Source organism: Nilaparvata lugens, chromosome 1, assembly GCF_014356525.2.
Source record: "Nilaparvata lugens isolate BPH chromosome 1, ASM1435652v1, whole genome shotgun sequence".
NCBI classification, from domain to species: Eukaryota; Metazoa; Arthropoda; class Insecta; order Hemiptera; family Delphacidae; genus Nilaparvata; species Nilaparvata lugens.
The window spans coordinates 85,806,842-85,819,609 of record NC_052504.1 but is presented as its reverse complement, the minus strand read 5'-3'; the positions used below and the strand labels follow the sequence as shown (position 1 = coordinate 85,819,609).

At 33.9% G+C, this 12,768-nt stretch overlaps 1 protein-coding gene across 7 annotated transcripts in view; it reads left to right on the top strand.

The window, feature by feature from the left end:
* The window catches only part of LOC111044628 (protein Skeletor, isoforms B/C), a 111,063-nt gene that overhangs the window by 29,060 nt on the left and 69,235 nt on the right, over positions 1–12,768 (top strand). For all 7 annotated transcript variants that reach the window (XM_039419439.1, XM_039419440.1, XM_039419438.1 and 4 more), the window contains one exon: positions 818–926. In XM_039419439.1, the coding sequence (XP_039275373.1) occupies positions 818–926 (109 nt within the window). The remainder of the gene's footprint in view (positions 1–817; positions 927–12,768) is intronic.

Below are 12,768 nucleotides of genomic sequence, written 5' to 3'. Positions count from 1 at the left end.
CTAAACGTGTACGCTAACTGAAGCATGGATAAATAGGATGGTTAGTTATCAACTTTTAAAATGTCATTTCAGGTATTTTAATTTTTGTTTCTCATACGGTAATGTCTAAAAATTATTTCATCACTGTTTCAAAAATACATTTTAAATCAATTATACGACTTGTATACCAAAGTATTTTGATAGAATGAAGGAAAAAAATGGCGGCTGATAATTATTAGTCTACTTTTGTACAGTCACTGTCAAAAGTAAAAATAAAATATTCTGGCAAACTGACAACATTGCAAAGCTAGAGAGAGATAGCGCTATCTGTTTTGTTGTATGATAGAAAAGGACAGCAACAGTATTGTCAATTGTACACTGCCATTATAAAGTGGACCTCACTATAAGTACCCCTTTTAATAACTTTAAAAAGGGTACTTAGATTTATATCTTTATTTATAATAATAATAATATTATTATTACGAGTACGGCACTTGTAGAGAGAAGTGCTCTCTAAGATGCTATAATGTAGCAACTATGGATTACATATTGCAAACTATGGATTATAAACGTACTTTTCTTGCTAGTTCGTAATCCATTTAAAACTGGAGGCAGATTTCAGTCTGTCATCATATACCTTTTCATCATCAACTAACATTTTCATTAATAAATAATTTCACAAATCTCAGGGCATTCAATAATTCATATTCAGTACATATTGCCGTAAGCTACTGTTGATCATTATATTGGTCTCGTTGTAATAGTACTGTTGGAGAATAATCTTTCGTTTGAAACTGTTTTCTCTAGTTGTCATTTCTAAGACACGCATTTTTTCTAGGCTCAATCCGTTGAAGAAGTACAGAAAACGTCATGTGACAATAACTCTGCCGGAAGGCAAAACGTTACACCATATCAAATGGCTGTCAATCTGGTGCGAAGAATTTGCGGTAAGAAACTTTTATTAAAAATATAATTATTTCGTACAAGTTGGAGTATTGTTGATCATAATTATTTCATTATGTCCGTGTAAATTGTGTTGTATTTAAACTATTTATACTGGTGGAAAATAATCTTCTTATAATCATATTGAAGAAGAGCGGTGGTGGTGCAACCATTTTGATTAGATCCTAGTATTCTATCTCAAATCAAAGTTCTTTACACAATATTTTTATGAGAAATGTCTACTTCGATAGAATTGCAGAAAATACTAGGCAATTAGTATTGAGTAAGTAGTAATTAGTGTTACTCCACACTCTAGTATTTTTTAAAATCTTGCATCCAATATATTTTTTAAAATATCTGTAATTATGCTGTAGTAGCTTATCGGTCTAATTGAATTTATCGTCAGATTTTAAATTAAATCCAACCATTTAGAGTTATGAATAAATATGAAACACTGTTTCATACATGACCATAAGATATAATGACTTATGACGAATCCCAAAATTGGTAATTACTGGAATACTGTAGAGAAAATTTTAAAATTATAACTTGTGCGTTTTCAAGCTTTCCGTGGTCGTACTTGAGCTAATTTGAAGAAGGTAGAAAAATATATTTGAAATAACAATTTTCGAAAGTTTTATTAACCAGGTGCCTATACTTCAATTTTTATTGAAGCCTTGTGTTGCTTTTAATGTGGTAAAAAAGTAGAATGATTCAGACTCAACACAAGGGATTAAATCTCTAGGGCCTACTGCAACTAGAAAATGAAAATTCATTGACACGATCTTGATATGACAGTTTCATGTTCTTGATTTTATAGACTATATGAATTGACTTCTCATTTTGAAAGGACATTCTTCAAATGTTTCATGAAACAGCTCTCTTAAAACGTTACCGTATTCATAATAGGAGCCTTGTAAGTTCTCCCTCCTCATGATGCAGTAAAGAAATTTATTGACATTCATGATCTTGATATTATAAACTATATACATAGGCTTTTATTTATTCCAAAAGGACATCTTCAAATGGTTTTATTAAACATGTCCCGTTACCTTGCTCATAATAGAAGCCTCGTAAAAGTTCTTTCTGCTCATAAAGCAGTAAAGAAATAAACTTACATTTTATTCCGTCTTGAGACATCATATTCTATAAGAATACACAATGTTCAATTATATTTTTTTATATAGATCATAAAGTGGTAAAGAAATAAACTCACATTTTATTCCGTCTTGAGATATCATATTCTATAAGAATACACAGTGTTCAATTATATTTCTTGATATAGATTGTAAACCTGGTACTTTTGATTGCAAGTGAAGTTGGCAAAGAATGTTGTGCAGTAGAGGCTTGGCGGTGTTATTATGGGTTGGCCGATGGCGCTGAGTTATCAGAAGAAAGCACCACGACAATAATTCATAGGCGCAGACACGAATTATGGGAGAAAGGAGAAATGCCGGATAAACTGTAATTTAAAGCTCAGTGCCGAAGAAATCGGTCGGCCGATTCAGTGCAGTGCACAAATTATTGTTCCAAGTTGTTATCATTGTGGACAGAAACACAACCTTATTGTTCCGAAAGAGTCAAAGCATATGTTTGTGTTAATCTCATGTGCAGCGGTACCGTAATCAAGTTTAATATTTGTTTAGTGTTTTAATTCTTCTAAATTCAAAATTTCTAACTTATATATATTTTTGGACGAAAATTGAACGTTTTACAGTATAAACATAACCTAATTTCTGGATATGTCATTAATTATCAAAATTTGGGAATGGAATAGTTTTGGGCCAAGCCTGCTCTTCCTTCCCAATCATATTTATATGGTTTGTGATTGTATCTACGAATAAATAAATAAATCTCTTTCAGCACTGTCACTACATGTCTCAATAGATATTCTCGACTTCTTCATTGTTTCTCACATTATGTTTTCATATTGTTACATATATATCCATGCACTTATTCTATTATTAATTTATAAATATCATATTTATTTGATATTGTTCTAGAATATAATTAAATGAAATGAAATAGAACGGAATGAAATATGAGTATTTCCCTCTAGTGCTTTATGAGCAGGAATTACTTTTACGAGGTGTCTATTATAAAATGTTAATACAATTTTTAGAATAGTAGTTGGAGTAGTCGTTGAAATCTCGTTTTTTTTGAAGTGACCAAATCGCTTATTTGGTTGATTATATTAGAATGTAACCAATGAGATTATGATACATTTTCCATGTTAGTTAATAGATCTCCTATCTGTTAGATTTTGGACTGTTATTGTCCTAAAAATGTCAATGTACCATTGAAAATGTAGACCTATTTTAGGAAAAAACTCAGAAATTCTCTGGAAGGCTTTAATAGCAGAGAACTGAGAAATTCTCTAGAAGGCTTTAATAGCAGAGAACTGAGAAATTCTCTAGAAGGCTTTAATAGCAGAGAACTGAGAAATTCTCTGGAAGGCTTTAATTTCTTGAAGTAATTGAATACCTTTGTCTGTGATACGCTCTATTATTTCTGATCAACCGATTGCCAATATTCTTGAAGAAAGAATATTAATAATATGACTTGGGAACGGAGAATTAAGCCGATATCTTCAATCTGAGACTAGTTCCAGTTTTGTTAGTCAGACGAAAATCTTAGTTTAATCACGGAGTCAGCGCTTGAGTTATTCGAATTAGACACACAACATATATGTTGAAGAATTTCTCCAAATCAAGTTGAAAATGAAGAAGAGGTTATCAATTTGACAATTCCACATGATATTCATGTCGAATTGCACAGTAAAATGAGGATTTGACAACATCTTGTTTATTTTAAGTTATTTGTATTTATAACAAATTAATTATAAGGAGCTAATATGATAATTTACCATATCAATTGTATAGGGTTGAATGAATATAATAAACATTATACAGAATGGTATTACAGCACTTATCATGTAAACGTTATATTGACAGTTTATTTATTTATCTATTTATTTAATCATTCAGAATTTCAGAACTTATAGAAAAGTAACAGGCTTACGCCCAAAACGGTTCCAATTGTAATTTATACAAGTCCAAAGTTTATTTATTTATTCATTCAGAATTTCACAACTTATAGAAAAGGACCACAAACTTACGCCCAAAACGGTTCCAATTCTAATTAATACAACAGTCCAAATTTAGCTAGGTTAAGTGTCACTTCAACATTCTTAAATTACACACTTAATTTACAATTCAAAACACACAAAAATCATTTTTAAATTAAAAAAAAAACTTCAAATTCAGAGGTTCAGGATGCTTCAAATTGATCCACTGAAATGCCTGTGCTATTACATATTTTATTCTGTAATAAATAGTAGAGATCGAGAACTACCCATATTTTAATAATCAATATTCTCATGAGCATAGCAGTTAGGATTTTGATAGCTGGATACCATAGCTCATCAACCATCTGTGAAGCTACGAGATTGAAAGCCTACAGAACAACCTTAAATAATCTGCATGAATGAGAGTGAAAATGCGTAGTCGCAATTAGATTTCACGATTGTATTCATTGTGATCAATGGCTTTACCAATTGACTATTCAAAAGTGACAGGTGATTAATTACGTCTAATGTCTGGCTTTATTCGTGGTTAGGCATTATTATTGGTGGAGATTGTAGTGGATACAATTGTACTGTAACCGACTTATCAGTGAGAGCCTTATCCTGTTCATCTTTATTGCATCTGTGTTGTGTGGAGTGGGAAGCACTAGCATTAACCTTGATTGACTGCCGACTCCTGTAGGCCTAGGCTACCTTTTGGATGCCTTTCACCCAAACAATATTTCTCTAATCATCTGATTCATCTCCTTCTTCTTGATAGTAGTTGTCTTCAGACTTTTTTCAAGTCTTGTTTTTTACGAATTCTTATAATTATTATTTTTGCGAATCTTTTTTAAATCTTTAGAAGATTTTTTCAATGATGACTATGCTGATCTGTGACGCCGCCATCTATTTGTAAAATACAGTTTTAATTTTTGACACGATCTATCCGGGGAACCCTGGTCATCGATCACGATATTGAATTGGATTGGATTTTTTGTGACCTCAACTGTATTAATATACAGTATATTAATATAACTCAGCAAGAGATCAGGAATGCCAAGGTGAGGTTCTATTACCAGTCACTCTCACAACGGCAGCCTACTAGAACTCTTTGGTCAAAGTTGAAAAATCTTGGTATTGGTAAGTCACAAATTAAACATAATATTCCTTTCATCTTGGATGATATCAATAGACATTTCACCAATGTGCCTGTTGATCTGACTGGTGCTCATGACTACCTTAATGCTCTTTCGGCTACTCCTCGTGCTGCTCCTGATCAGCGGTTCTCTTTTGCTCCTGTCACTGAAACTGATGTATTCAGAGTGGTTACAGAGATGTCAAGCAATGCCGTGGGAGTTGATTGTGTTCCAATTAAATTTCTAAAAGATACCCTACCTTTTACCCTGTCTGTTCTCACCATAATTTTTAATGAATCTTTGGCTTCTTCAACTTTTCCAATGATTTGGAAGTCAGCTTTGGTTTCTCCTCTCCCTAAATGTCCTTCCATAAAATCATTTTCTGACTTGAGGCCAATCAGCATTCTCCCTGCTCTGTCCAAGTGCCTAGAAAAGCTTGTACATCAACAGTTCTCTGCTTTCCTTCAAAGTTTCCAGCTACTTTCCATTTATCAATCTGGATTCCGCTCAAGACATAGTACCACAACCGCATTGCTGAAAGTTACAGAGGATATAAGGTCTGCTATGGATAGAGGACAGGCGACTATACTCACACTATTTGATTTTTCAAAAGCTTTTGATTGCGTTTACCATCCCCTACTCCTTCTGAAATTGAAAAATCTTGGCTTTGAAGAGATCTGTGTCAAATGGGTCAAATCCTATCTATCTAATCGCCGGCAGTGTGTCAGAGCCAATAATGAGATGTCATCATGGAGAGATGTTACCCGCGGAGTCCCTCAAGGCTCAGTACTTGGGCCTCTGCTGTTCTCTATTTACATTGATGACATCACCAAGTGTATAAAAAACAGTAGGTGTCATCTCTACGCTGACGATTTGCAAATCTATAGGCATTTTGCTGTTGCTGACTCTGATGCATGTGTGGAGCTGATGAACGCTGACATTGATGCTATAAGTAGCTGGGCATATAATCATGGCTTGAAATTGAATGAGGGGAAAACAAATAGCATCATTGTTGCTCACAGCCGTTTGCAGACAAGACTCCAGGTGCAAAATGTTCCAAAGCTGACATTGAATGGTGTTGAGCTGGAATACCAGGACAGGGTTAAAATCTAGGTCTCATTATAAATAAAACTCTGTCATGGATTGACCAGGTGGAACTTGTCTGCAAAAGAATATTCTCCTGCATTTACAGTTTGAAAAGGTTTGCCCTATTTCTACCACAGAATATAAAAATCATGCTGGTCAAAACTCTCGTTATGCCTCATTTTAATTATTGTGACACTGTGATAAATGACATGACTGTGGAGCTCTCAGACAGATTGCAGCGTGCTCAAAACTATTGCATAAGATTCATTTTTAATTTAAGACGATTTGACCATGTTTCAATTTTCTATAATGAGCTATCACTTTTAAAATTAACTGAACTCCGTACCTTGCACATCCTAACACTCCTTCATTCCATAATTAAAACGAAATCTCCTTCCTATCTGTCTGAGAGCTTCAAGTTTCTGTCTGAGGTCAGTGTGCGAGCAACTCGTCGTGGGGACTCACTGCTGTCTTTTCCTATATACAGGACAGCAACTTTCGAAAAGTCGTTCACCATCACGGCATGCAGACATTGGAACAATCTTCCCGATGAGATTAGGAGTATTGAAGGACGTGCTCGCTTTGGGGTGGAGGTCAGGCGGCTGTTATTGGCGGGTCTGCGGGGGTAGTGCGATGGTGGCTAGTTGCGATGCAATTTGTGGGCTGTGTGAATGTTGTATGATTGATTTTTGCTGAATTTTCTTTGTATCAACGTTCTTCCTATATTATTAACTTGAATTTATTTATTATTATTATTTAGTTATTTTGTAATTTATTGATTTACTTTTGCACCAGACAAAAATGGTTGATTTTTATTTACAATTTTATGCATTATTCTCAGTTTCATATGTTATAGTTCTTTTGTATTATTTCTTATTGTAATGTATTATTATTTGCCTGTAAGGTTGAGTGGTAGAAAGGACTTTCTAGTCCTAACTCCGCCTAATAAAGAGTATTTTCATTTCATTTTCATTTCATTTCAATATAATAAAGATTTAAGAAAAACTTCAAATAAACTACACTCAACGGAATACCTGGGCTACGAAGTTACCTACGTTACCTAGTTACCTACATTTTTTCAAATTACCTTGAAAAAATCAAGCATGCAAGAAAATTTAGTAGTATTGTGCTACTAGCCTCACACACATCGATTTTTGAACGTACGACCTTTTGCCGTCCGTATAAATCCTATTAGATTAAACAGATGATGTCAAACAGAGTATGTTTGTCAAGTTCCGTTAAATTTGATAGAAGAATTCAGAAGGACGGCAAAAAATATTAGGTCCATGAATCGATGTGTGTGTGTGTGTGTGTGTGGTGTGTGTGTGTGTTGTGTGTGTGTGTGTGGTGTGTGTGTGTGTGTGTGTGGTGTGTGTGTGTGTGTGTGTTGTGTGTGTGTGTGTGTGTGTGTGTGTGTGTGTGTGTGTGTGTGTGTGGTGGTGTGTGTGTGTGTGTGTGTGTGTGTGTGTGTGTGTGTGTGTGTGTGTGTGTGTGTGTGTGGTGTGTGGTGTGTGTGTGTGTGTGTGTTGTGTGTGTGTGTGTGTGTGTGTGGTGTGTGTGTGGTGTGTGTGTGTGTGTGTGTGTGTGTGTGGTGTGTGTGTGTGTGGTGTGTGTGTGTGTGTGTGTGTGTGTGTGTGTGTGTGTGTAACTGGCTTTACTTGCTAGTAGTGGTTAGGAGTAGTGTTACCGTAGTGCTACTAACTAAACTACTATAGTTTGTATGAAATAAGTTGAGACTTGGAGAAAATATCCGTGTTGCCAAATTAAACGAGACTTAATCTTTTCATGCAAGCGTAATTGACGCAGAATGTATTCAATTCGACAACACTGCCGATGCAGAGTTGTCAATTTGAATACATCCAGTCATATGGGCTTGCATGAACAGATTGAAATTCCACAAAATTTGGCAACACGTATATTTTCTCTAAGTCTCAACTTATTTTATACAAACTATAGTAGTGACTACACTGCTAGAGCTGGATCGAGAGTTCGGGAAAAGTTTGAAAACAAGTGATTTGATTTATTAGTGAATTGAGAAACATTTTGCTCAAATCTCAATCCTAAAAGACAAACATCATAAAAATTCGGCCATGAACTTTGGTAACTTGGAAGCTTCAATGGTTTGTTAGTATACAAGGCCTATTCAACTTGAATTCATTTTAAAAATAACCTCTATGCTACTCAAAATAAACGTTCTCTTATTCTTAGGCGGAAAAGCTCCATATGTTGTTTTCAAAACTAACTGCTAGACACGGTTAACGATTTCATGTAAGTATACAGTAGTAACATGCTTTGATAAATTACATACGTAATGTAAATGTTACAATAAAAACACTTCACTTGAATGGGCTAATTTTTTACAAATTAATAAAAACAATATGGAAACTTGAAGTACCCTTATTATAGTAAGTTGTAATATTTTAAATAATAAAGGGTACTTCAAGTTTCCATATTGTTTTTATTAAATGTTACAATCTATATTCTCTGACTGTAGCCCTACTTTGAAACCAATTTTTTTTCTATTTCCCTATCGACAAATTAATTAATAAGCTTGTATTAAAAAGGATTGCTACGAAATCTTTCGCTTCATTAGCTTCATTAGATGCGAATCTATCATATCGTCAGACCTAAACTGTATGAGACAAACATAATTGGAAAACGCGTATGAGACGAACTTCCTTACCCCAAATACATTGATAAGACGATTTTTCCCGATCCTTGTGATTTTGTTTCGTTAAGGTTCGAATGTACGAATGAATATTCACCTTGGTATTCTATTTATCAATTTTATTACTTCAGTGTCATTTGTAACATAAATAATATTACATCAAGAAATATTGAAGATCGATTCGGATTCCATTTGATTTCCATAATATTTTCCCCCACAAACTCAATCATATGGCTGTATCAATCTTAATACTTGGGTCGTGATACATAATAAATTAAGTGACACTATTCAGGTCGCAGCTACAATGAATAACATTGAATGTGACTATTATTACTCTCTTTATTATTGTAATAATTTGTTAACGAGGCCCAACTCGCATTCAGATCCTTGAGCTTGTTTTGATGAATATAGTTGTTGGAAATCAGGTTCAACCAGCTGCAATTTCAAATGTAGAACTCCATTTAGATTATTATTGGTCGATTGTAGGAAAGAATCCTGTATTACTGCATTCATTACATATTTCGCAACATCCGTCGGACTTATTTTGTTCTCTATTTTTGTAGGATGAATCGTAGTGAGAAACTATAGTGAAATTCACCTTCAACTGTCAGCATTTTATCATAAGTAACATCAATGCTTCCAATTCAATTAATACTGACAGTTGGAAGTTGATCTTATAATTATAGCTATGAACTACAAATAGACACGCTGTGACTGAGTTAATCTTATATCGGTAGAGAGAGATATAAAATAATAGATTAGACCAGGGTGAATCAGTGATACACACTACTTTGTCATAAATTCATATTATCATCATTCCATTAGCGTTTTTAAATATTATATTCATTCACATATACGAGTTAATCTTATATCGGTAGAGAGAGATATAAAATAATAGATTAGACCAGGGTGAATCAGTGATACACACTACTTTGTCATAAATTCATATTATCATCATTCCATTAGCGTTTTTAAATATTATAGTGTGGTGTGTGTGTGTGTGGTGTGTGGTGTGTGTGTGTGTGTGTGTGTGGGTGTGTGTGTGTGGTGTGTGTGGTGTGTGTGTGTGTGTGTGTGTGTGTGTGTGGGTGTGTGTGTGTGTGGTGTGTGTGTTGTGTGTGTGTGTGTGTGTGTGTGTGTGTGTGTGTGTGTGTGTGTGTGTGTGTGTGTGTGTGTGTGTGTGTGTGTGTGTGGTGTGTGTGGTGTGTGTGTGTGTGTGTGTGTGTGTGTGTGGTGTGTGTGGTGTGTGTGTGTGTGTAACTGGCTTTACTTGCTAGTAGTGGTTAGGAGTAGTGTTACCGTAGTGCTACTAACTAAACTACTATAGTTTGTATGAAATACAAGTGTGTGTGTGTGTGTGTGTGTGTGTGTGTGTGTGTGTGTGTGTGTGTGTAACTGGCTTTACTTGCTAGTAGTGGTTAGGAGTAGTGTTACCGTAGTGCTACTAACTAAACTACTATAGTTTGTATGAAATAAGTTGAGACTTGGAGAAAATATCCGTGTTGCCAAATTAAACGAGACTTAATCTTTTCATGCAAGCGTAATTGACGCAGAATGTATTCAATTCGACAACACTGCCGATGCAGAGTTGTCAATTTGAATACATCCAGTCATATGGGCTTGCATGAACAGATTGAAATTCCACAAAATTTGGCAACACGTATATTTTCTCTAAGTCTCAACTTATTTTATACAAACTATAGTAGTGACTACACTGCTAGAGCTGGATCGAGAGTTCGGGAAAAGTTTGAAAACAAGTGATTTGATTTATTAGTGAATTGAGAAACATTTTGCTCAAATCTCAATCCTAAAAGACAAACATCATAAAAATTCGGCCATGAACTTTGGTAACTTGGAAGCTTCAATGGTTTGTTAGTATACAAGGCCTATTCAACTTGAATTCATTTTAAAAATAACCTCTATGCTACTCAAAATAAACGTTCTCTTATTCTTAGGCGGAAAAGCTCCATATGTTGTTTTCAAAACTAACTGCTAGACACGGTTAACGATTTCATGTAAGTATACAGTAGTAACATGCTTTGATAAATTACATACGTAATGTAAATGTTACAATAAAAACACTTCACTTGAATGGGCTAATTTTTTACAAATTAATAAAAACAATATGGAAACTTGAAGTACCCTTATTATAGTAAGTTGTAATATTTTAAATAATAAAGGGTACTTCAAGTTTCCATATTGTTTTTATTAAATGTTACAATCTATATTCTCTGACTGTAGCCCTACTTTGAAACCAATTTTTTTTTCTATTTCCCTATCGACAAATTAATTAATAAGCTTGTATTAAAAAGGATTGCTACGAAATCTTTCGCTTCATTAGCTTCATTAGATGCGAATCTATCATATCGTCAGACCTAAACTGTATGAGACAAACAGTGGTATTGGAAAACTTTGATGAGACGAACTTCCTTACCCCAAATACATTGATAAGACGATTTTTCCCGATCCTTGTGATTTTGTTTCGTTAAGGTTCGAATGTGCGAATGAATATTCGCCTTGGTATTCTATCTACCAATTTTATTACTTCAGTGTCATTTGTATCATAAATAATATTACATCAAGAAATATTGAAGATCGATTCGGATTCCATTTGATTTCCATAGTATTCTCCCCCACAAACTCAATCATATGGCTGTATCAATCTTAATACTTGAGTCGTGATACATAATACATTAAGTGACACTATTCAGGTCGCAGCTACAATGAATAACATTGAATGTGACTATTATTACTCTCTTTATTATTGTAATAATTTGTTAACGAGGCCCAACTCGCATTCAGATCCTTGAGCTTGTTTTGATGAATATAGTTGTTGGAAATCAGGTTCAACCAGCTGCAATTTCAAATGTAGAACTCCATTTAGATTATTATTGGTCGATTGTAGGAAAGAATCCTGTATTACTGCATTCATTACATATTTCGCAACATCCGTCGGACTTATTTTGTTCTCTAGTTTTGTAGGATGAATCGTAGTGAGAAACTATAGTGAAATTCACCTTCAACTGTCAGCATTTTATCATAAGTAACATCAATGCTTCCAATTCAATTAATACTGACAGTTGGAAGTTGATCTTATAATTATAGCTATGAACTACAAATAGACACGCTGTGACTGAGTTAATCTTATATCGGTAGAGAGAGATATAAAATAATAGATTAGACCAGGGTGAATCAGTGATACACACTACTTTGTCATAAATTCATTTTATCACCATTCCATTAGCGTTTTTAAATATTATATCATTCACATATACGAGTTAATCTTATATCGGTAGAGAGAGATATAAAATAATAGATTAGACCAGGGTGAATCAGTGATACACACTACTTTGTCATAAATTCATATTATCATCATTCCATTAGCGTTTTTAAATATTATATTCATTCACATATACGAGTTAATCTTATATCGGTAGAGAGAGAGATAAAATATAGATTAGACCAGGGTGAATCAGTGATACACACTACTTTGTCATAAATTCATTTTATCACCATTCCATTAGCGTTTTTAAATATTATATTCATTCACATATACGAGTTAGTCTTATATCGGTAGAGAGAGAGAGATATAAAATAATAGAATAGACCAGGTGAATCAGTGATACACACTACTTTGTCATAAATTCATATTATCATCATTCCATTAGCGTTTTTAAATATTATATTCATTCACATATACGAGTTAGTCTTATATCGGTAGAGAGAGAGAGATATAAAATAATAGAATAGACCAGGGTGAATCAGTGATACACACTACTTTGTCATAAATTCATATTATCATCATTCCATTAGCGTTTTTAAATATTATATTCATTCACATATACGAGTTAGTCTTATATCGGTAGAGATATTTGATATTTTTATTTGAT